General features: G+C 45.2%; 1 protein-coding gene across 17 annotated transcripts in view; it reads left to right on the top strand.

The window, feature by feature from the left end:
• FOXP1 (forkhead box P1) overlaps positions 1-24,254 on the top strand; it is a 387,112-nt gene that overhangs the window by 271,236 nt on the left and 91,622 nt on the right. For all 17 annotated transcript variants that reach the window (XM_080382599.1, XM_080382595.1, XM_080382597.1 and 14 more), the window contains one exon: positions 5,916-6,041. In XM_080382599.1, the coding sequence (XP_080238725.1) occupies positions 5,916-6,041 (126 nt within the window). The remainder of the gene's footprint in view (positions 1-5,915; positions 6,042-24,254) is intronic.

Here is a 24,254-nt window from a genome sequence, read left to right as displayed (position 1 = left end):
AGATGATGATGTTGGCTGGCGAGTCACTTTCCAGATTTACTGCTTGGACACTTCAGATGGCTGTGGGACCATCTCTGATTTCTGGGAACACTTCCTTCTTCCTTTCTCAAGTTGCTTTCCTGATGGGCAGCTTTGTCCACCTGGAAAGGCCCAAAATCCTTAGGAATCTCTAAAAACACATGGGGTTTTGTTGTATGCCCTTCTTGCAACTTCTGTGTGCATGCTTCCCCGTTTTGGAGGCAGCTGATTACTGCACAACTGCCCTGGGAGTTGGCAGTCAGAGAGGATGCCGGCTTCTCTTGCATCCTCATGTCTGTGGCTTGTCTCCTCACCCTCCAGCGTGCATACCTTGCCATACGTCCTGCGATTCCTTGGATCTGTCATTCCGTGCCTGATAAACCTTGGGCACGCAAAGAGGCTTCTCCTGGCGTTAGAGGCAGGCCCATTATAGCTGTAGGTCTCCATATTTCATTAATAGCTGATTGATATTAATATCGGTTGGAGCAGATGGGAAGGGAGGAGCTTGAGCTCTTTTTCTTCAGTAGAAATAGGCTGATGGAAAAACAGTTGGAGAGTTGCTGCCTTGTTGTACTGGCTGCAGTGGTGGAACAAGTTAGCAGGAGGCTCCATAGGACTGGATCCTGTTACTGTTTTCCTTATGTACTAACACTGTAAGCAAGTATATGGCATTTAAACAGCACTTCTATTTTTAAAGTTCTACCCTCTTTTTTTTCCAGCACATTTCCTTTCCCCAGCCCCCTTCCCGAATCGGGAGTGTCTAGCCACATGAAGTCGGAGGCAGGGCTGCCTTTTTACCCTTCGAGCAGAACTTGCCTGAAGAGGATGGTGAAACCGAAAGATTGAGCCACTTGCGTGAAAATGTCGAATTACAGCAGTAACTTGGGTGATAACGGTGCTGGATGTTCTGGGCAAACAACAGCTGGGCAAACAAGTCACATTCTGTCTGTCTTGCAATGAAATTGCCTTGGTCAGCTCCAGTGCATACTTCCCCCCACCCCCCATCCCGTGCTTAACTAGTTGAGAAACATTAAACGGTTGCCACTTCCCTAAGCACAGGGAGAGGGATTTTCAGTGGGGCTTCCCACTTACTCTGTGGCATCTTTGAAACAGGCTTGATTCATCTGTCACTGAATGTGCTTTTAAATTTTTTCCTGGGTTAAGTGTCACCCAGCGTTGGCTCCCAAACATCCCAAGTTTGTGTAATGTCTCTAAAGTACAGCATTGCAGTTGCCTTTTTACTGGTCTCTGTTTTACGCCAGGAAAATCTCCTTATCTCTGGGTGATTTCCTAATGGATAAGAAAATAGCTTGGGAGTTCATTTACTGTATCTTGCATTTAAGCGTAGCACAGAGCAGAATCAAGATGACTTGGTTGGTAGTGAGCTTTATACTGATGTCGTCCTTTCAAATCCCTCTTGATAGTGACCAAAACCCATGGCACTCAGAGGATGTGCTTGCTAGGGGATGCTTTCCTTTCTTTTCCCTCAGTAACTGGGAAGATTTCCTATTTGTGTTGCTGTGCAGAGAGGAGGAGGATTGCTGATGCTGTGTGATCAGCTGCTGGAGGCCAGGATTGGCATCTGGGTCTGGTTGTCCCAAGCAGCTGTGTCCAGGCTTGGAGGCCCTTTGAGCAGCGCAGATAGGTGTCACGTAACGCGGCTGCTGGTAATCACAAACCCAGGTATCTGACGCACCTCTGTGGTTTTGGGGGCTCTTGGTGTCTCCCCCTGCCCATCCCATGCTGGACCACGCAGCTGCCTGGCTGCACAGATGCGGGCTGGTTCACTGCAGTCCCCAGCAATTGTTCACTTGCAGAAGTGCAGGCACATGGTGGAGATTTAGGACATAACTATGGCAGTGGGGAGGAATGTGTGAAAAGAGTTTGGAGATGTCAGAGCACCTGCTCGTGAGGAGAGGGCCACGTTAGCAGAGCTGTTGGCTAGCAGTAAACAGTCCTGGCACCCTTGTTTCAGGACTTGGCAGCAGCAGGAGTTGAACTGAGTCCAGCTTTACTCTCTACTGCCTGTTCAGTAAGTTGAGGACAAGGCAGATGATTAAGGAAATGTGGGGAAACTGCTACAGAAGCTTTTGGAAAGATAAGAGACTTTGGTCTCCATGTCTGACAGTCTGGCACTTCTCACTAGCATTGAATTCACATGCAAATCAAAGGCAACATCTACTCCCACAGGAAGCTTTATTAATGTACAGGCCTGCTTGTGAATCTCCGTGCTGATGAAGGTTGTGGGACTGACTTCACTCTCAAATTAATTTCCCTGTCTATCCTCGCTTGAGCACTGTGCAGCATCGGCAGCCTCAGCAGGGCTCCCATGCCAGCATCCAGTGATGGGCTCCGTGCGGGAGCGGTGGCTGCATGGAAGCGGAGAAGGAGGTAGAGGTGCGGCGCTTGTCGGCTTGGATTAAATGGGACGTGCCGGCGTAATGAGGGCAGGTGTCCACCGGGCTTGAACCGACATCAGCAAATTAATTTCACGAAGGCACTCCAAATGGGCTTGAAATATTTTGCATATAAGAGGAAGGAGGGCTGGTGCTTCCCAGGCTGAGCTAGCCATCGTTTCTCTGCACATCCCGTCATGTGTAAGGAGTGCAGATGAGACTTTGAAATGGCAGGGTAGTGCTTGGTCGGAGGTGGGAGTGAGGACAGGCTGAGCAGGGAAACATAGGAAGGCAGAGGGACTTGGGGTCTCTGGGTTCACTATACCACCAAGGACGCAGTAACTGCTTGATGCAGATGTTCAGTAAGAGCCAGATCTGAGCTATAAACAACCTTCCACATCTTAAACCCAAGCTCATCTGATGCTTAGCTTTTATTGCTGTCAGTTATTTATAAGCGGAAGAGCGAAATCTTGAGAGAAGAGAGATGGGAAAGGCCATTTCAGGCTGCAATCCCCTGAGCTGTCAGCTTGCCATCAGCTCACCTGTGCCTGCCCCTCCGTGTTTCTCCCTTTGCTGCTCCTGTCCATCCCAGCTCCTCGTACCTGTGATGCTCCCTCCAGCCAACTCATTTGTTACTCTCATTCTTTTCAATCCTTTCCTTCCCACCCCTGCTCCACCCTCTGTGCTGGTCCCTCCCTGTCCCCATCGCTGGTCCCACCGGGTCTCAGCGCCAGGACAAGTGCCAGCCAGATACGGAGCCGGTGGTGGAGGTGTCACCTGGAGTGGAGAGCCTGCGCGAGGGTGGGTGTGCGGGGATGTGTGTGCGGTGCAGGTGGGACTGGAGCAGGGATAGAGAGAGCTCTTTGCTTTGCTTTGCTCCGCTCCCTCCGAGCCTTGCCATTGCGAGCCTGACCCCGAAGGCAGAGATCTGCATCGGCATGGGGTCAGCTGTGGGAAGGGCTCATGGTGGAGTGGCCACCCCCCCCGAGCTGCACAGGGCTTCGTGGCCAGCTTGAGCAGCAAGCAGGCATTTCTTGCGCGGCTACTTGTTCTGGGAATCTTCAAAAATTTCTGGCAGCCGATTTAATTGTGCAACCTCTCAGCTGCCAGAACGGATAGAATATGATCATATCACATGAAATGCATGCAGGGTCTGCTATAGCAACTGTATTTCAAAGAGACAACACATATGGTGACTGGTTCTTTTTGGAATAATATCTATAAGTTGATGATGTTTTATTCAAAAAGGCTGTAGCTTGAAAGGTTAGGGATGTTCTGATTGTTTAGTGTATGATTAAAGAAAGGCTTCTGTGGTTTTTTTGGCCTATTGAATCTAATTACTGGGAACTAAAATGATCATTTGATTGCACATTTACCTGGAATTATTCTTCTGCAGAGCCAGTCTTAATAATATATAATAATATGTTGCGCTTGTACTGTATAGCGCTTCTTGTCTGAGCAACTCGGAGTGCTTTACAAGTATTCATTAATTAAATAAGCCATACAACACCCCTGTTAAGTAGGTGAGTATTTGTTGCCCATCCCCTTAAGTCTTGTAGGGTTTATTTCTGCTGCCTCTGCCCACCCTTGAAGATGCTTTAACAGCTAAATAAGCTAATTCAATAAAAATAACATTTTTTTTTTTTAAACCGTACTTGGCACTTTCTGCATAAAGGTTTCCTTTGTTGCATTGGATTAATTGGTAGGCTGTAGGGTCTCCTGGTTCTTGATGCTGAACCGATGGCGGAGTGGTTGCGTGGAGGGGAGCACAGATGTGTGCCTGCCCTGGTGCATGCCTGTGCCCAGCAGCTCCTCACACCCCTCACGGGGACATGGGCTGTTTCAGAGATGCTGTGGGTGCGCTGAGCTCCAACCAGCTTGAAATGCAAAATCTGATTCTACCTTCATTGCACCAAGCTCTGTTGGAAATCACATCCACCCTTACAGAGTTTTTCTGATCCAGTGGAGACTTGTTATTAAATTGAAAGGAGAGCTCGTTGCCAGAGCCTGGTAAGGTCTTTCCTCCCTGCTTGCCCTGGTGTGCTGGCTATCAGCGGTGGTTCTTCACCACCCCCCTTGGGCTGCTGAATGACCCTTCAAAAGTCAAAAGATGGGTCTAACCCATAAAATAACAAGGTTTTACTGGGAGGTGGCTGATGCGAGTTTGCAGCTTTTGGTGTCAAACCTTTCCTGGCAGTTCTGTGCTGAGATGAAACACTTTGCAACTTGGAGAAGCAAGTGAAACCTGAAGCGTATCTGACTCCTTAATTAAATAGGTATTAATTAAATCACTCAGAGAGCATACACAGTAGGAGTGGGGAAGGCTTTTTCCCTCCTTCCATGTAGGCATCTTGCAAAGGGACTATTTTTCTTGTTTTACATTAATGAAGTCTTCAGCCTTCCCACTTTTCCACCTACACATGTACTGAACGTCTCCAAGGAGACCAAGAAGGCCCGAGTCCGGTGCTGGTGAATCCTCCAGGAGCAGCGGGATCGGGCCTCGCCAGCAGAGCCTCAGCTGTGCCACAGCCTGTCTCGCAGGGATCATCCTTGCAGTCCCCTCGCTGGGGAGCCCGGAGGGAGCCAGGACAGGGATTTGCTCCGTGTCCTTCTTTCTCCCCTGTCTCATCTCTTGCTTTCTTTTCCCCACCTGATGGAGATACCGGGCCTCGCAGAGCGACTGCCTCCAGCGTCCAGGGGTGCTTGTCCCTTGCTTTGCACAGAATTTTGTAATAATCCCCCACCATGTGATGCTCTGCTTGCACTTTCAGGATCATGGCTCTTGCCCCTCCATCCTGTAAGGCCTCACTGTTCACTGCTTTGCCCGGTCTGGTCCGAGTCCCTGCTGCTGCTCCGTCACAAGCTCTTGGTGATTGTGGCAGGGTGAGATGCTGTCCCTGCTCTTTCCTGCTTTCATTCCAGCTCCTCACAGCTTCCTCCACCTTCATCATGGTACTTCTGGGACTGGGCTTGGCTTTGCCTGCTGCTGGCTCTCCTCTTCCACCGTAGCCTTCCAGAAAGTTCCCTGACTTTCTCTGGCGTTCAGGACAGCAGATGGTGATATATGACCACCCTCTTCTGTAAACCTGACCTGAGCCACTGGAGAAGAGGAGCACAAAAGCCATTAGCGCATGAGCCTACCCGGCAGCAAGGAGGACTATGGGCTGCTCCAGGCTGGGGTAAAAATAGCTGTGCGGTGCTGGCCACCGCGATCCCTTTGGTTACTCAAGGTTCCCATCCTGGAGCTGAACACCAGCTGCTGCAGGGTTTTTGACTATGGTTCCCATAGTCAAAATAGGAAACGCAGCAGTGGGATATCGCCCCGTTGCGTGCAAGTGCTCAGTTGGGTTGTTTCACAGGACCCAACGCTTTCCTCGATGGAGGTCCTTCGGGAGTGGAGCAGTACCCGGTGACCAGGGGGTGCCTTGACCCCATGCCGTGTGTGTAGCTCCCCATGCCCTGCCTGCTGTAAACTCAACTTCCAAACCTCTTTCCACGCAGGCTCTCCAGGTGGCACGGCAGCTTCTACTGCAACAGCAGCAGCAGCAGCAACAGCAGCAGCAGCAGCAGCAACAAGTTGGTGGATTAAAGTCTCCGAAGAGGAATGACAAACAGCCAGCCCTGCAGGTAAGGGGAGCCTGTGTGCCTGCATGAGGGGCTGGGGCTTGTAAAAGCTGAATTAATGCGTCTTACTTGTGAAGGTTGGGATGGGACCTTCAGGAGCTTCCTTCCAGTGAAGTCCACAGAGCAGCTGTGGTTGGTGTGAGTGGCATGAGGACTGGTGCTAGGTGCTCTTGAAAATCCCACCCATGGCTTGCTTACAAATCATAAGCGTCTGCTTTTATTAGTGTCTGGTAGGGTTGGATCATGGCAAAATGGAATAGCTATTGTTATTGTGTCAGTGTGCATAGGAGATTTCCATTAACATTTCTGTTTGATTGCTCTTCCATTTGTAGTCTGTGTTCACTCAAACCGTTGATTTGCTGTGTCAAGGATATTGGGAAATACTAGGATATCATATCATCGGTGCGTTTTTTCCCCTTTTATTGTCTGCTGATTTATGGACATCTTCAGAAATAAAATCTAAATATTACCGGGCTTTGTGCTGTTATGAATTCAGGAAGCTAAAACCAATATAGCATTCCCAAACAGAAGATGTATGCACACATAGGTGGCTTTGGAGTACATTCTGTTAGTCTTGTGGGATAAATCACAGGAGTTAAAAACAAGAAAGACCTATTAGGTCATGTGTCACATTTTCTTCTTTTTTTTATTCCTTTTTTTTTTCTATTCTAGTGTTAGAAATCCCAAGTGGTGGTGGGACCACTATTATTTTCCTTCAGATGGTTTTCCATAACAAAGCACATGCTCAGGAACTTTCCACTTTAATTCCATCCTCTTGCTCCAAGTAATACTGCTTGTATAAATACTGAGTCAGTCCCTTGCCTTGCCTCATGTTCACACTCCTCAAACATCTGAGATACTAACATGTACTTGCCAGTTTTGGCAAATTATATGTATCTAGTTCCTTATGTATTTTGGTATTTCGTAAACCGGCACTTCTAGACCCTTGACCACTTTGCTGGTTTGCAGCTGGTTATTGCTTTTAGTATTGCTCTCTTTGCAATTGCAGCGTGCCACTGTATTTTGGATAATAAGTTACTGAACACAGCAGTTCAGCTGCAGTCGCGCAAAGCCCTGTAGCTGGGACATTTATCTTATCTAGTTCTTCTATATCTGATGCTTCAGCCTCTGTAGCCCCAAATTCTTTCCGGGTTTTTTTTTTTCTTCTTTTTTTTTTTTTTTCTGCTTGTTGTCATAGCACGTTGTCAAACTCATGTCTGTTTTGCTCTTTCTAATTTTTTTTTTTTTTAGTTTGATATACTATCACCATGAGTTCCCTGACAGCATTGCTGCTTCTCTTGCCTTTTATATGTGCTTCAGATTATTTTCCTCCAAAAATACGGATCCTAGATTCTTTAAATATGTAGTAGAATATGGAAGGTAAAGCCAACATCACTAAAGGCCTTGACGGTAAAGTGAGAGGACCTGATCCTGCGGTTCTTTACCCAAATAAAGCTGACGAGGACTTCAAGAGGAGTTGTGCTTGAGCGAGGAATAGCTATTAGCTGCAGCCCTTGGCCCAGCGTGGACAATTTCTAGCTTTTGTGTAGTGATTTCATCTTCAAAGCATTTTGCAAATACTAATCTCCAAAACATCCCCAGAAGGAAAGTCTGATAAGTAAGTAGCATTATCCCAGTTCTGGACTGGGAAACTGAGGGAAGCAGGTTAAGTGTCTTGCTTAGGATCACAGAGGGAAGTGGGTTTAGAGGTGGGATTAAGATTCATGAGTTCCTGGCTCCCACCCCTGTGCTGAGGCTGCTGGACAACACCTCGTGCTTTATAGCTGAGCTATTATTCTTTTGGAAAGTATGAAGCATTTTGTCATTGGGCAAATATACGTTTTATTGGCAGCGTAGAGCACCATAATCCAAAGCGTTACATTAATGCTTTCAAAAATATTTTATTTGGTAAATCCATAGCTGATCCATATGCCTTTTAATAGACTCTTCCACTGGGGACATTTTTAATGAGAGATTGTGCTGGCTAGGTCCAGTGTCAGGTACTAAAAGAAGTGCTTTGTTGTGCAGATGTCTTAAGAATAGCTCCAGAGGATGAAATATGACTGTGTTGACCTTTCAGCTGTGAGCTTATTTGTCAGGATTCAAATAAGTTGAAAGGATCAAACCAAACAGTTTCCGTAGTCAGACTGGGAATTGTGTTGCAGAGGTCAACAGTGAAGGCCACATCGCGGATTCCATAACATAGCCAATTGTTGGTACGTATTAAAGTACTAGAGCAGCTCCGGCAGTCAGAGACACAATTAAAATTCTAATTTATTAATGTATACAGAGAGCTGGCCCAGCCTGTCACTCACTGATTCAAATGACTGCCCAGTTCTTTTTTTTTTTTTTTTTTTTTTTTTTCTCCCCTCCTCACTCCTGGTGCTTCTGCAGTCTTAAACATACTGGAAGTCCTCTTGAATATAACAGACCCCGAGCACATCCCTGCAATGAAAATCTGTTGCTGAAAGGCAGCGGTGGTGCTGGAAGTAGAATTTTTGAGTGAAACTGCACCCACACAAGCATCCCCCACCCCCCCTGAAGTCGGACAGTGCCACACTGACGAGGCAATGCCCGTTGCTGGCAGTACATAGAATAAATGTCGAGGATGGTGGAAATGCGCCTGTTTTTCGAAGCTTTGCTTAAATAATGAACCGAGTCATCTTTGCACTTCGTTTATAAATATAGATGTCTCATTCAGTAGCCACAGTGGTTAGCAGTTACATGTTTTTTTCCTGACAAACAGACTTCATGTATGACAAGGATACCGGAGGCATTGCTGACATCTGCTGTGCTTGGCGAGGGCACTGGCGACAAGGTCCCAAACACAAGCACTGGGGAGCTGTGTTTTCATGAAATGGGGCTGAAGGGATGCCATTTGCCCCGTGTGCTAGTTTTCCTTGTTAAGATGCTCCGTGGCTTTGCCTGCCCGGGAACTGGAGGCTGGTGCGGTCCTGTGCGGGGCTGGAAGAGCTCCCTCCATCTCAGACTCAGCACTGCAATGCTGGCTGGCAGGCTTTGTCACATGAACCCTACTGCCACAGACAGAGGTGGAAAATTAATCTAGGATACACAGTGTAGCTAATCTCTTACCACCTCGTGGATAATTTTCTATATTCCTTCTTTATTCACTGATTAAATAGCCGTGGTACTTCAACACATCCCAGCATCCCGTGGCCACGGTGCTTTCAGGAACGTTTACATGACACTGGGCTCCAGTGATCATCTTTGGGGTCTCTTGACCTTGATAACTCTACCTGGAGACCTGCTTTTAGCAAATTTTGAGATATTTAGTGTATAAGAACTTGGACACAGGGGTGGAGATGTGCTCTGCTGATAGCTGAAAAAAAAAAATAATCTCCAAATACACGATGACTCACATTTTGAGCCTATCTCACACTGCCGTGCTTTATATTTGGCAGTGACCTCCGGTTTCACAGCCTGATGACACAAACGAAAGAAAATTGAAAGTTAAGGAATGGATTTAGTAACCAGCAGTTGGGAAAAGAATATAAAAAATATTAGCCCCAGAAAAATTACTGGAAGTGAGAAAAGACTAAAGCATGTTTGATAATATATTTGCCATAGACATTGGATTTCCTTGAGTCTGTGAAACAAATAATTTAAACAAGCCAGGTATGCTTAGGATTTTGAAAATGTGCACATTTTTCCTGGCCAAGATAAATATATCTTTGTATTAATAGATATATTGATTAAAATTTGCAGCTTTAATTGCTGATGCTCTTAACGATTATTCATTTTGGTTCTTCAAGCATTTTAGTTGCTGGCAAGAGCACAGAGATTGGAAACAAATCAAGAGACACATTTTTCTCCCAAGAAAGTAAAAGTGCATGTGTGTTTTGGCAATACTAAAAATATAATTTTTTTTTTAAGGACGTAAATGTTGTGTGTTAGGTTGAGCTGAAAGTTGAATACCGGACTGAAAACAGATTTAGGGTGTCCCTAGTCAGTATCTCGCAACTGAAACCCATCTTGTGACTTTTTTATGTGATTAAGTGAGGTTTGTTGTATGATAGTTAACCTGCGTGTGTTTGGAGAGAAGAAATAATGAAATGACCGAGATGGAAACTTTTGTTTTCGGTTGACAAAACAGAAGATAAATCTTCCCTTTAAGTCACAGCCAAGAAAAGAATTTTGGGTTGGGCTTAAGTTTTCAGGGTGAGCCTGGGGGAGGCTGAGAGGACAGAGCTGTCCTCGCCTTTGCATACCGCTGCTTTTTAAAGCAGCCTTTTGGCTGGGCTTTTGTAGAATTTAATTTGCATGCTATATTATCTTCGTAATTCTTTCCAGTATCTTGAGAAATAGAAGAGGGCAAGAGGAAAAAAATCAGTGTAGCTTGATGTTGGGGGCAATTATTACTGTTTTTTATGAAATTAGAAATCATTAGTTGGACAACGTAATAAACACTGAGAGGTGAAGGGAAGGATATTCTCTGTTTCGCTCGGAGCACACAAGTACCGGGTTACGTGGTCTCAGGTTTTACATGCAGTGTACCTTTTTTACATAGCGGTAAATTTAACAGTTAGTAGAGAAACTGTATCTCAGCAGATAATTTGGAAGGGGAAGTGAATTTGCAAGTGTGTTTATTCTATTTGTATGCATATGTCTCTGCTTCGCTCTTAAACACGGGAATTGATCTGAATTTGGCCTCAGTCAAGCCAACGGGAGTTTTGCCACCGATTCTAGTTGGGTGGGTTGAGATTTCACTTCTGCATGGCTGAAATAGCTTGCCTCTGAACATTTCCCTCGAAGCCTTCATTTTTTATTTTTGACTTTGGAAATGACACAGAGTTGAGTTTTGCTGGTTTCTACCAAAGGGCCCATAGCTCTTTTATTTTTCATCCCAAAGCCCAGTTATAGGTGTTAGTCAGTTCTTGGAATATGCCTGTGGCATGCAGATACCATCCACCCCACAGGCGGAACAAAATCTGAGTCAAGCCCTCAAAATTACATGGTCAGCTTGAAAATTTTGATACTAGGGGTTTTTTTTTCAGCGAAATCTGTGAGCCTTTTTTTTGCTGCCCTTTCATTTTTTTTTTTTTTTTTTTTTGGAAGCCTTTAGGCTTCAGTGTTTCCATCTCTTCAGACTGAGCAGAAAGGTGACAAACGCAGTTGTTTGTCCTGGAAAAAAGGCTGTGATTGTCCTGCAGTTACACGATTCCAAAAAAACATGGCTCCTAGGAAAATACCACTATATTGGGAGAGCTGGCAGTGTGAGGTACTGTCAGCAAATATGATCGTTCTCATTTTATAGCGGTGTAAAACCCAGCAGAGAGATACGAAGTGGCTCGCCCAGGGTCAGAGCGCTTTGGTGGCACTGAGCTGTGCGGCTCCCGCCGGGGTGTTTGGGAGTTTGGCATCTGCACCTTATAAAGAACTCAGTCCAGAGGGGGAAAACTGGAAGTAGAAGCCAGGATCCCTCACTTCCAGCCCTGTGTCCTGTTAGAGCGCCCCGAGTGTAATTTTCTAGCAGGTTTTCTGCTTTGACATTAAGCGTGGAGAGAAGAGGGGTTTAAAAAAGGAGATTTCTGGCCAGGTTAGGAGCGAGGCCGTGGGGCTGGCGGTGCCCGAGTCCGGCTGTGCGCTACCCACCTTGGGGAGGGGGAAAACAAATGAAACCTTCCTGACTGGTCAGAAATGTGTAAACTGCTGACAAAATGACACATGTAATTAAGAGTGCTCCTGCCATTTTACCTTGTGGTTTACACCTACAGTGTTGAAAAAAGAGAGTGACTCCCACCTCGCTAATTACCATTATCACTGAAATGGTAGGGTTTGAGTCATTAGTTCCATGTGCATTTAATTAGAGGAAGGCTGAAATTGGATTTAACTTATTACTTTTTCATGGATCACTTTCTTGTCATCACTTCAAATTGGATTGCAGCCCCAGGTAACTAATTATGAGCACCACAGGATCAAGAGTGAAAAAAAGGTAATTAGGAATAACACTGTTGGACCCTTGCTGGTAGTCCACTTGTGCTTGGGAAGAAATGAGAGCAGTATTTTGTAGTATTACAGATTAGGGAGTTAAAGGTATGCACTGCTGCTAGGAATCATGGGAGACTGCCCCCTCCTATAGCGGTTTATATGATGTACAGCTGGATTGAAGATGTTATAGCGACATGGTTCCACAATCAGCTCCTTAATACCGAGATTAAACTTGTAAAAGCAACAGATCGGTTGTAGGTATGAGGCATCTCAACAACCAGGTAGTCAGGGGTCCTTACGTATGTGGTTACACCAGTGCTGTCGAGGCGCTCTTCAGCTACAGGACGGAGCGGTTTAAGTACAGCAAGCTAGAATTGATAACAAAGTAATGAACATATTAATGATCTGAAAAGATCATTTATATCCGACAGGGAGATATATCAATCAGGAGAACAACGGTGAGGTTGATGATGTGTATGTTGGGAATTTAGCTCGCATTGCTACCGTGATAAAATCAGGACGTTGCTTCTCTTTTGTTTGCTGGAGAGGTTTCTTTTTGTTTTGCATTTTGTGGGGAAGGCTTGTTTGCTTGGTTTGTCCCCATCTTTTTTACTACTTTTTTTTTTTTTTTTTTTTTTTGATCTTGTAGATACGATTGCCAAGTTCTGCTTTCTTCAAAAAATACTTTAAAACAAATTGTTTTATTTCCATGTGCAGAACAGAGTTCAGAACTGCAAGTAATCAATTTTATTGACACAGTCTGGAAAAAAATGATGAGAGTTCAAGGATGTGAAAAGATTGAAATTTCAAAGTACCAAACACCAAGTGTAGGAAAATTTCAGAAACAGTTTCATTAAGCAAAGAAATCTATTGTGTAGGGATAAGTAAGAGAAAAATCTGCTCTAGGACCTAATGATATTACAGGGAGGTTGTGGTGGATGGTTTTTTTGCCTTTAGAAAAGTTTCTTAATTTCTCATCATAGTGAATCACAGTTCAAAGGCTAGCACAATTTCCTTAAGTTGTTTAAAATGGCTTTTAATGCTCTGTTAATGTAGGCAAATATTTGTGACTCAGTGTTGGGTAAGTGATGCTTGCTCATTATTTCCTGATGCAAGCAAAGTGTAGGAAATTATGTGAACACCACGCAGAGATGCTTAAATAGACTTAGGAGTAACAAAATTCAGTTACGGAAATTAAGTCTTTCTCATTTACTTGACATTACAAAATAAATCTAGAGATTAAAAGGTATTACCTTTAATACAGAAAAAGAGAATCTCCTTTAATACATCTCAAATTGATTTACAATTTTTATACATAATATTCATCTGTGGTTGAAAAGGGGGCAACCTAAGGTCGAGTGATGTAGTGTTTCCATTTTTCCATATGAGTCTTACTGTGTGTGATAAAAGCAAACTCCTTTATTTTGTCAGTCTGCAGGAATTTCTGATGAAGTGCAGGGGTCGCTTTTCTGTCAATTTGAGTAGGCAGCATTTTTGAACTACTGTTTCCCCCCCTCTCCCCTACAAACCGTGGCCCTGATCTGACACACGCGTGCACGCACACACTTAGAGTGCCGCAATCTGCAACTTATTAGTGCGCGGCGCTGGAGCCTGTCCAGTGGTTAGAAAATTTCCTGAAGCCTGGAATAACAGCAGTGGGTGCAAGTGCCATCGAACAGAAGTGACAATGAGGGGCAGTCCGGCCCGCCTGGCGAAACGCCCGGGCTGGAAAACCAGCTGAGATAGTCAAACGCAGGAAGATTGACGCGGTGCATCTGGGAAATGCTCAAAAAGTTGGGTTCTTGAAAAAATTACCTTCTGTGATCGTAAGACATCATCTGTTTTCCTACAGAGATTGTTTATAACAGGGTTTTCAAGCACTTGTCAAATAACCAGGAGTGAAGGAAACAGGCTAAAAATCTCTTACCGTTCAGATGAGTCCTGGTGTAGCTGGAAAAAAACAAACCCTCGTCACAGAGATCCGCAGCTTCCCAAGGCAGAGGGTGCCTGGGAGAAGGAGAAAGGGGAACTATTAGTCAAAAGCGCCACGGCGAGTACTTGTGGAGCGCGGGCTGTAGCTGGGGAAGGTGGCACGCTGGGGCGATGCGCACAGCGATGTCGTTATGGGAGTCGCGAGGTGAAGTCATACCTTGTGACTGTTTTCTGTGTTGCTTAGCTTTTGTTACTTAGCTGTGATATCATGGGCAAAATATTATAAACATATCATGGCTATAGCTTGCTTGTGTAACAAAAGATCAGGAACTTTTATTAAGTTTGTTTTCCTTGTCATATTGTAAAAATTTATTATGTGTACTGTGTATATTAGAAACAGATTTGGGTAATTCTGTCTAAATGAAGTCATCCCAGCTATTTCCAGACTGTCTGTTTTTGGTTGTGAATAATTTTCATACATCAGATGGTTGTCATATTTAGTAGCTCTCTACATTTTAAATAGGACGTACATATCCCATTTTGAACTTCCACACTTCAGCTGCCCCTCGTTTTTGAGGCTGGTTTGGTGCAAGAGTGTTTTGGAGCACTGCCCGGGGCAGGGCAGGCAGGGCAGGACCGCTGCTGGAGCAGCCCCTCACCTTCCTGCATCAAAAAAACAGATTTTTAACAACTGCAGTAGTACTTGTGGCTTCCAGCAGCACGCGCTGGGGAAGAGCCTGCCAGATACCTATTTCAGCTTGTCCCTTTGTGTTCACACTTTGCAACAAATATGTTAAAAAAACACTAAAGAAAAAGTACTGTGTATCAAAACCCTCCTCCCATAAATCGCTTCTCTCGAAGAATGCCTGCTTCTTTTTTTTTTTCTTTTAACAGAAGTGTGAAAGAAGTTCATGTTTAAATGTTTAATGTTTCAATTTCAATCATATACACATCTACATAGCAGCTACGTTACTGTGATTTTTTTTTTTTTTTAAACCTCAAGGCAAAGTTTCTTTAGTCAGAGTGGGGAAGCTCTGGTGTTGCTCATGCACTGACCAAGAGGAGCATGCACCGGAGGAATCTGCAGTGATGATCACAGAGCAGAGTTTTGCCCTTAAACTGTCAACTTTGCCAGAAATACTTGAGTTACAGCAATTTGTTTAAAAAAATAAAGGGGGGGGGGGGGAAGGAGAGAAATAGAAGGCATTTTGATCTAGTTCGCCTGAGTGGAGGAGAGCAGCTGTTTGCCTCATGTGTTTAAATCTCTAGAGCTAATATTGAAGTTTCAGGGCAACAAGTGCAACATAACAGAATAAGTAGAAACTAAACCCAGAGAAACAATTGGAAATGCTGCTTGGATGTGGCTTTGGAGCTTGACAGTTTTACAGCTGTGTCGTCAGGTTGGCAAAATACTTTGTGGTGCGTGCAAAGAAAAGGCTGTTGCATTGCTGAAATGTTTTTATTTTCTTGATAAGTGTAATCTGCCTTTTATAAATTACTAATCTATTTAAGGTGTAACATTAATGGCGCGTAATCTCAAGTCTTCGAAAGCCTAGAAAATTAAAGTAGACTGAAGGCACAAGAAAGAAATGTACTTTGTGTCAGGATGAAGTTCGATGAAGCATGGAGAAGATGGAATAGATTATTAAATAAACTTTGAGCGGAGATGGAAAAGGCACTGAAATCTCTCATTTTGAAAGGAATTAGTTTACTTGATTATATGCAACTGTATCACACTCAGGAAAGTATAAGACAAATGAAAGCAAAACAAAATTTAATTGAGCTATTATTTTGCAGACTTTGGCTCTGTTTCAGACAGCCTAATCAAATTGCGCTTTGCTCAAATAACTAATGTTAAATGCAGTCTACCAACAGATGTTTAAACAGAGACTAATTGGAAAATCTACATCCTGGGTTTTAGTGTGTCTAGCTGAGAAAGTTTTGAAATTGCATTTTGAAGTGAGGCGGGGAGGCGACAGGAGGAGCTCAGCTAGCGATGGGCATCAGAGCGGTGCGAGGAGGCAGCAGTGCCCGTGCTAGAGCTGTCGAGGCCACCGATGCCACCGATGCCGTAGCTTGGTACTGTTTGCCCCTCAGAAAATTGTCCCACATCATGTTACATCATGGGAGTCGTGTTCCAGCTCCCTGGCTCATATCATCTGCCAGCATGCACTGAGTAACTAATGCAGTGAAGCTCATGGATTGAGGGTGTTGGACCTTTCATTAGCAAAACTCAATGCTTTCTTGCCTTTTGTTCTGTCATTTTGGCTTTTTTTTTAAGCAATACGGATTCAAATAATACCTTGATATGTTTTTAAGTTATTAACCTGTGACATATCTCAACATTGAGCCTTTTACAACACATCTGTGCAGCCCCATGGACCTCTTGGATGGGTTGCGGCATGAGGTTAAACAGTTTGGGCACGGTTTGTTCTGGGTTTAAGCAAGCAACCATCCAGGAGTATGCTGCAGTGGAGGGGTCCCACTGAGATGGGTATAGCTTCCTACCTCTGATTTTTATTTCAAGTCAGTTCTACACCGAAGTCACTCCAGTAGTACCAAGGTGATGAGTTGTGGTTTCCCAGCGGCAGTGAACAAGCCTGCTGCGATTTCTTGGGCACGCGTTTGGTTTTGTGCATTTGCTGCTCTTGTGGCTTGTGTCCTGGGCTTTGAGCGGGGTCAGTACAGGTGCAGTGCACATTTCCACATTTGCTGTGGAAAATTTCTATCCTAAGGATTTTGTTGTTCCAGGGAATGGTGTTCTGCCATTCAGTTAACTTTTAGAAGAAACTGTGGTTTTACCTATACAGTCATGAAGCAAAAGGCCAAAATCAGAAACACTTGTGAAAAATTTCCTATCTTTTGGGGGGTGGGTAGGCAGGGAATCAGTAGAATTGGTTTGGCTAACTCTTAATAGCCCAGATAAACACCCAAAGCAAACCTGTTGGGAGATGCCAACCACCAGCCTAGCTAGTTGGTTCGTAGCCATGGTGCAGGTTTAGTAATTTTAATCCTGTTGGGTTTGCCTGCAAGAATAGATGCATGAAGGCCTGTTTGTTGAAGATGGGTCACCATAGTCACTGGCCACATTGATAATTGATGACCCTTCCATGTCCATCCCAACGTGAGCTCTGTTCGGGCCAAGGCAGCAACCTGTCACCATGAGCTGGGTTCTAACCCATGCCTCCATGTGGTCTTCATGGGATGGCTGCTTCAGCTAAGAGTGAGATGCAGCTTGATGAGTGATGCGTGAGGTGTGTCGGAGAGACCCTTCTGGCTCTTGCAAAGATTTGTCCACTGTTGTCTCAGGGTAGTGGTTCCTCAAGTTACTGCTGGTGTTGAACAGGCTTAATTGCCAGCATGTACCAGGGAGTAGCCAATCTGAGTGTGAAAATAAATAAAAATAATGCACCTATATATATGTTGGTTGTTTTTTTTTTCAAATATACCAGTTGGAACCATACAAAAGACAAATTATATTTATGGCTTGTAAACATCAGGGCAGATATTTCAGGAGAACTGCAGACAGCTGTAATTTTTGAATGTGTACAAATTACTTGGGGAAAAAAAAGTAATTCCTCTACCTACACAGCTGTATTCACAACCGTGGACCAGAATGCCTTTTGCATGATGCTCATGCCTGGTTCTATGGAACATAATAATGCTCAAATGAAGAAATTGTGATTTAAAAGTGAAGCCAGAATTAATACTTGCTGTGAAAACCTGTGTTACTGGCTGAGGTGTCGGCATGGGAATTGATAAACCACTTCAGGAAAAATGAGAACCAACCAAGACATTTATTCGTACTCAGATTTGAGGTGAATGATCAAACTTTTGTAGTAGAGATGAACGTGCCTGTGTCTTCCTGAGATGCCACGTGCTGCCTACACAGTTCTACAGGGTGAACATTGCATTGGGTTTGGTGGCTCAGGAGGGCTGCAGGGCTGCGGCTGGTGGCCCGTGGGGAGAGAGGGTGTGGGAAGGAGGGGGGGGCTCCCCCGGCTCTGTGGGGGCTCTGGGTCAGCATCTTGCCTGGCCCTTTTCTTCCTGGTTATCTGCACCCAGGTGGATTTGCAGAACGCAACCGAGCTGTTGTTTGTGGTGTTTAATTGCGCGCTAGCTCCTTCTGTTTGTCCTTTTACTGTGTGATAAGGAGTTTATGCAGGAAAGTACGAATAACAAGAGAGGAGGCAAATAAAATCCCCAAAAGTAAAACCAAGGTCAAGCAAGAAGGAGTAAAGCATGAATTGGCAAGAGCCAAAGGCCTGGCGCTGATTTTACTTTTAACTTTTGTGTTTATTCAAAGGCTGTGGATACAGGTTAACTTCCTTTGCTCAATGTTTATTGCTACGTTACTTGTCTTAAGCTGGAACAATGAGCACTTTGTTGATTGGGTTAAGAGATTGTCCCGTTTTCTTCAGTCTCCTGCATCTCTGTCACTATCTGCAGGTCTTAAGCAGTTTATTTTAATTTCAGATTTCTAACCCTCCGTCGTGAATTGCTGCTGTGCCACCGGCAGCAACACTTGAGGGACTATTGTTCGTCTTTTCAAAGTGGTGGGAGCACACAGCGGAGCCATTAGCTTCTCTGGAACTTGACCTTCATTGATGATACTAGACTTTGCAGATTCAGAGCAGGATAAACATTTTAAAGAAGAGGGGAAATATCACATAGGTTATTTTTCATCAGAAAAGGTTGTAGAAATATTCTGTGCAAGAATTAAAAATGCGAGGGGAAAAAAGCCGTAATGGCAGTAGTTACCTTTCTGCTTGACAGCCATCAAAGATTCTGCCCAAATCAGTTAATAGGAGAGTGAATATCTCCTCGCTGTTAACCACGCTAACCCTTGAGCAGAAAATTAGTAAAGTCACAGTGTAGTGAATGGCGACTATACTGATTTCACCCTAATTTAGCGATGGCAAGGATTTCGGTGCTGTTAGGAGTGGACCCATCCTGGGCACTCTCCCAGGCTGCAGTGTTAGGAAGGTGCCCCCATGGTATCAGGAGCTTCTCTCTGGAATAGGAGCATTAATATAATGTTAAATGTTAAGATATTTTTAAATCACGTTGTTCACAACTGGCACTACAAGGGAAGGTATGTTGATGATGTGCGTCACTGTTATTTTTTACTTGGGCTTGTTGCTTGGAAAGTGTGCTCATTTTGAGTCCTTCACTCAGCTGCGTCTACCCAGAAGAAAAACAAACCCATTTCTTCTGGGAGAGCCCGGCTGTGGACACATCAGAGCAGCAGGGCCAGCTGCAAAATTGTGGTAGTGTTTTGTTGCTAATTCTGCAGACGTGAGCGAAGGGGACCACCCTGTCTTTTTTTTTTTTTTTTTTTTTTAAAAAAAAAGGAAAGAAAAACAAAATAAAAATAAAAGAAAAACACTTGCAGTTTGTAACTTTGATTTTCCTGGCAAACTGAAAAAAAAAAAAAAAAGCAGCAAACAGCCTTATTCCTTGCACAGGATGCTATAATAATTACTGGGGCAGTTTTTCCATTCCTGGTTGCTTTTGCCTCACACCTGTAGGAGGCCCGTTCTTTCGCTTCTGTGCTTCACCACCAAAGGACTTTTATTTGAAAACACGAGGAAATTCAATTTCCTAACATGCCTCTCAAGTCAGGGCAGTTACAGCAATAGAAGAGTTGCAAATGGCTCATGTGTGAACGGTTTAGGATGGAGCTATTCGTACGGGGCCATGCTGAGGTGCGGGAGAGGGAAGATAATTGTAAATGTTCTTGTGGGGATCTGATTGACAGCTTATTGTCTGCAGGCAGTTGAGTTAAGAATAGGAAATGAGTTAAGTGTAGGGGATCTGGCAGGCTGCAGGCTCTCCTGATGGTGGCTGCTGCACCGAGCAAAGCACCCAGGGCTCCCAAACCAGCCCTGGGCAGGGGGCCCGTGGCACCTCCCTTCCCGAGGCACCCCCAAAGGGATGCCCCTCTGCCGGTTCAAAACATGTTTGTGATGCTGTGTCTTTGTTTGCTGCTGCTTGGGCACCTGGGGTGCCTTACCATGAGGTCTGGGGCCAGTTACGTGTGTTTTAAAGTTTATCCCACCTTTTTCTCTGGAGTGATGCATGCCCTGGGGTCCAAGTGCCCATGAGCAGTTAAATGTTACAGAACTGCACCTGCTACTAAAGATAGAAATGCTACAAAAAGTACTCTTCCCCCAAAATCTCACTCTGTATTTTTTTATCTCCTTGACTATGTGCATTTAAAAAAAAAAACAAAAAACCAAAAACATCCCAGCTTTGCATTGTTAGTGTAGGCTTCTGAGCCAGATTGTACTACAGAGCACACTGATGTGTCTTCCCCTGAGGTATGGAAAGATCTATGTGTGCTAAGCAGGTGTTTTCATTTGTTTAATTGGAGCTGAGTTTAGCACAATATTACAGATAAATGAATTACACATGTTCAGTAATTCATAGAAAGTGATCGTTGTTTTGCTTAGGCACTTGTCTTCGCATCCAGGTTCGCAGAGATAGCATGCTGGCAAACGTGGACAGAGGTCTTTTAAAAACGAAAAGCGGTGTGGACACGAGGAGAGACTGATGTCAGGTTGCTAAACCCAGCAATAACTATTTCATCCTTGTTTAAATCGTAAGATTTTAAATTTAAATAGTATCCTGTTTTGACAAACTACAAAACCACAGGTCTGAAAAAGAAACGTGTGAGGCCTGTGTCAATACTCGGTGGCACCTCTGGGCAGGAAGCTTTGGGTGACATGTGCTGGCGGTGACGGCACCAGGGATGGAGAGACCTGGGAACCCCCCGGAGGGCTCTGGCACTTCTCTGGTGTGCTGCGCCCACAGCAGTTGGTTGCACGCACACTCCTTGGCAAGACGATGACTGGTTTGTTTCTACCAGTATTCTTTTTATCATTAGTTCTTTTTTCCATCTCTCTCTTTTTTTTTACTGTGCTTCCCTGGCTCAAGCTGCCACCCACCTTGCAGAGGGGCTGTGGGACATGAGTGCCACCAGCCTTCCCTCCCCTTCCCTCCCTGCTGACAGGTCTCGCAGCAGTGGGACAGGACCTCGGGTGCCAGCGAAGCCCCCCGGCAGGAGCGGCATGGGAGATGTGGCCGGCCCCACTGTCCCTGCCGAGCAGCACGAGCGAGAGCTGGCAGGGCAGCTCGGAGGTGCTGCCTTTCCAAGGACGAGCTAAACCGGTCGCTTCTTACAGCTTCCCTCCTGGTTTTGAGTAGTCCCAGCCCTTGGCCGGCTTCCAAATGGATAATTACATTCAACTTACCCAAATTTCCTCTGCAGATTCAATTGTAAACTATTTTCTCGCTCTCTCCTGCCAGCGTTGTATATAACTGTGCTGCGCAGCGTTAAACAAATGTCACGTGCGGTGCCAGAGCCTGTTCAGTTTTAGGCACAGAAAGTAAAAGGTTGTATCAAAACTTGCGCTGAACTTTGGAGAAAGTATTGTTTGTGCCTTTTCAGTTCGTGAAGTACCTTGGAGCAAGCGTTTGGGTCAAAGGTGTGGTTGGTGCGTAAGTCACTGCTGTTGGCAGACAGGGCCAGCGCTGGAGGCTGATTGTGAAAAGTGACTTATTCAGGGACGTCCTCTCTCATGGACAGGCTTGCCTTCAAGCCTTCTGATAATTGAAATTAAGGCGGTTTAGCTGCATTCCTCATTCACCGAGGAATTTGTTAATGTTATCACCTGTAGAGCTACCATGTCCTTCCTTCTTTCCCACCAGCAACGGCTTCAGCTTTGCACCAGCCCCTTGCCAGGTCGCTTCCCTCTGTGGGCTACAAGGTGAAGGTCTTGTATGGCAAGAGCTGCGCTGAGAGAAAAAAACAGCGGCCTTTGCCCACCCAGGTACCCATATAAAGCTGTGCCCAGCAAAGCCTGCATCCTAGGATGTGATCCAGGCAGTGGGTCTCAGTGTGGCAGCGTGGCTTTCTAAAGGAAGCCAAAGGCATGTGGGGAAGTGGTGTGTGATCTGGGAAGTGCTCCTGCATCCTCCAGGTTAAATGGAGCCACCACAGTAAATCACAGTTGAAAGTGAATTGGAAGCTTTTAAAACTGTTACTTGTTTGAGGCTTTTCCTGCTGCACGCATCGGCATGGGATTGTTCTGCAGCAGGCTCCTGGGAATTAATGTGTCCAAACCCAGCAGCAATCTCAGGTTTGTGGCAGTATAATCTATAAACTTTTAATTATATTTATAGCTGAGTAAATAGCTTGAAATGTCTTTAAACTCTTTGTTCACAAATGTATATTAAAAAGTGCCCATCCCACATGCACACGCATCCCCCCCCTTTTCCTTCCTTCCTTCCTTCCTTCCTTCCTCGTTTTACACCCACTTCCAGCAAAGCTTTGGCTTGTGGCATCCTTCCTTGTGCCGCGAGTGGTGGCCAGAACTCCCCACAGGGCTGGCCCAGCCAGGGGTCTGCTGGCCCACTGAGCCCCTCCGCTCAGCCACCCCCCCACGTGTCCGGTGGCAGAGGGATGGTGCCGAAGCTGATGACTGCATCTGGGTTTCCCGCTTGATGTGCAGCCCGTTTGGGAGGCTGATTCTGCAGCTTCAAACGCTTTAATGAGATGCAAATTGTTTGTGATGCTGCCTTACTAAATGTATTGTAATTTTAAAATCATTTGCTTGTTAATTGTATTTAAATAGCTGCCACTTAGACAAGCAGAAAGTTTCCTGAAAGATAAATTGTTGTGTTTTTTTTTCTTTTTACCGTGTTTTAAAGCAGCCCCAGTAACTTCCCTCAGCTGCTTTGATACACGGCACTCTCCACAGGGAAATTTCTTCCCCCAAGGAAGAAATACTCACTGTTACCTGTATCCCATGAAACCGCAGTCCCTTAGGAAGGCAATACAGCAGAGTGGCTTGGGAGGTTTAGCGCCGAGATAGCTCACTTTCCCCTCTGTTCAGCCGAGTCGGATCAAACCTAGATCAGATTTTGGGGCATGTGTGATGCGGGTGTTGCTGCTCCCGTGCAAATGGCATTTGAAACCATCCCAAAGATTTGGGGGATGCTTACACCTTTTGGGCCCTTTGAAATTCTCAGCCCGTTTTTCTGTTGATGTATGTCTTGCCAGGCTGACGAGGTGAGGTCACTGGTCCTCTGCACCTTCAAGGCTCTGTCTTCTGCATGTTGAAAGAAATGGCAAAGTTTCTCTTGGCTCCGGCTGAGCAATATGAGGTCCCTATTGACCTCAGTTCAGCCTGGTTTAGAGCTGATTTTGATCCTGCATTGTTGCTAGCTTTGGCGTGGAGCGAGCTACGTGGTATCAGTCGTATTTTATTTGTGTTTGAAATACCGTCCTGGAAAACGAAAAATAATATTTCCATATTAAGTTTGTTCGTTCTTCTTGCATTGGCTGGAGGGCCCCACCCTGCCAGTGCTCCTTGTTTTCCAGCTTCTCCGTCTTCAGCGCTGGACCCTCATTTCAATTCTGCCTCATTTTTCCAGTGACATTTCCTATTCCCTTTGTTTTCTGTTTGCATCTTTGTTATGTGGCAGGATCAGTAATAATAGTTAATAATTAGCAGCTCAATAGCACTCTTCACCTTCAAAGCAATTTTAGGCATTAAATCACTGCAGCTCTGCTGGCAATATTACAATATTGACTTGTTACTTCACCGGTGTCACAGAGGCAGCAAAAGCTGCATTTTTATGGAGGCCAAAATGGGGTCATTTTTTTAGTCTACAAAATTGGCAAAAAATAAGATTTTCTCCGAGGCTGACACTTCGTTTGCCAAATTTCAGCATAGAGCCAATTTTTAAAGCTGAGTAATAAACACCTGAAAAATTCTGGTTTATAATGGCAGTGCTGAGAAGCCATTAAATGAATGGCTCCGCTATAACACAAGAAAACCCTCTTAAACTGTCGAAAAACCTGTAAAAGCTGGATGGAGTCTTAGTGAATGCCAGCTTTGCCTTTGAGCCTGGAGCTGAGAGATGCAAAGTGAACCTGTGGGGACTGGGAGGGTAGATCATGATGGGTGTCCCTTCCCTGTGATGGGGAAGTGGTCCTTACCCAGGTATGTGGTGGAGCTAGGTGAGCATCCTGTCCCGGGCGAGCATCTCCCCAGGGCGCTCAAGCCATCAGGAGAGGGACAGCGAGGAGGAGCAATGGGGATGGAGCTCCAGGGGAGCAGAAAGCAGAATTTGGGGCAACAGAGAAAGCCTGGAGCAAAGGAGGAATTGAGGGGTGCAAGGCAGCAGAGGGGTTTGGGAGGAAACGCGTGGGGGCAGTGGGAGGGAGCAGTGTGTGGGGATGCGGGGCCAGGAGACTGTGTAGCTGCAGACACGGCTCTGTGGGGCACATGCACGGTCTGTAGCGACCTGGAGGAGATGTGGCCA

The sequence above is a fragment of the Falco punctatus genome (assembly GCF_963210335.1).
Source record: "Falco punctatus genome assembly, chromosome: 4".
NCBI lineage: Eukaryota > Metazoa > Chordata > Aves > Falconiformes > Falconidae > Falco > Falco punctatus.
Note: the sequence above shows the minus strand (reverse complement) of the source record. Positions and strands in the feature narration are given on the sequence as shown.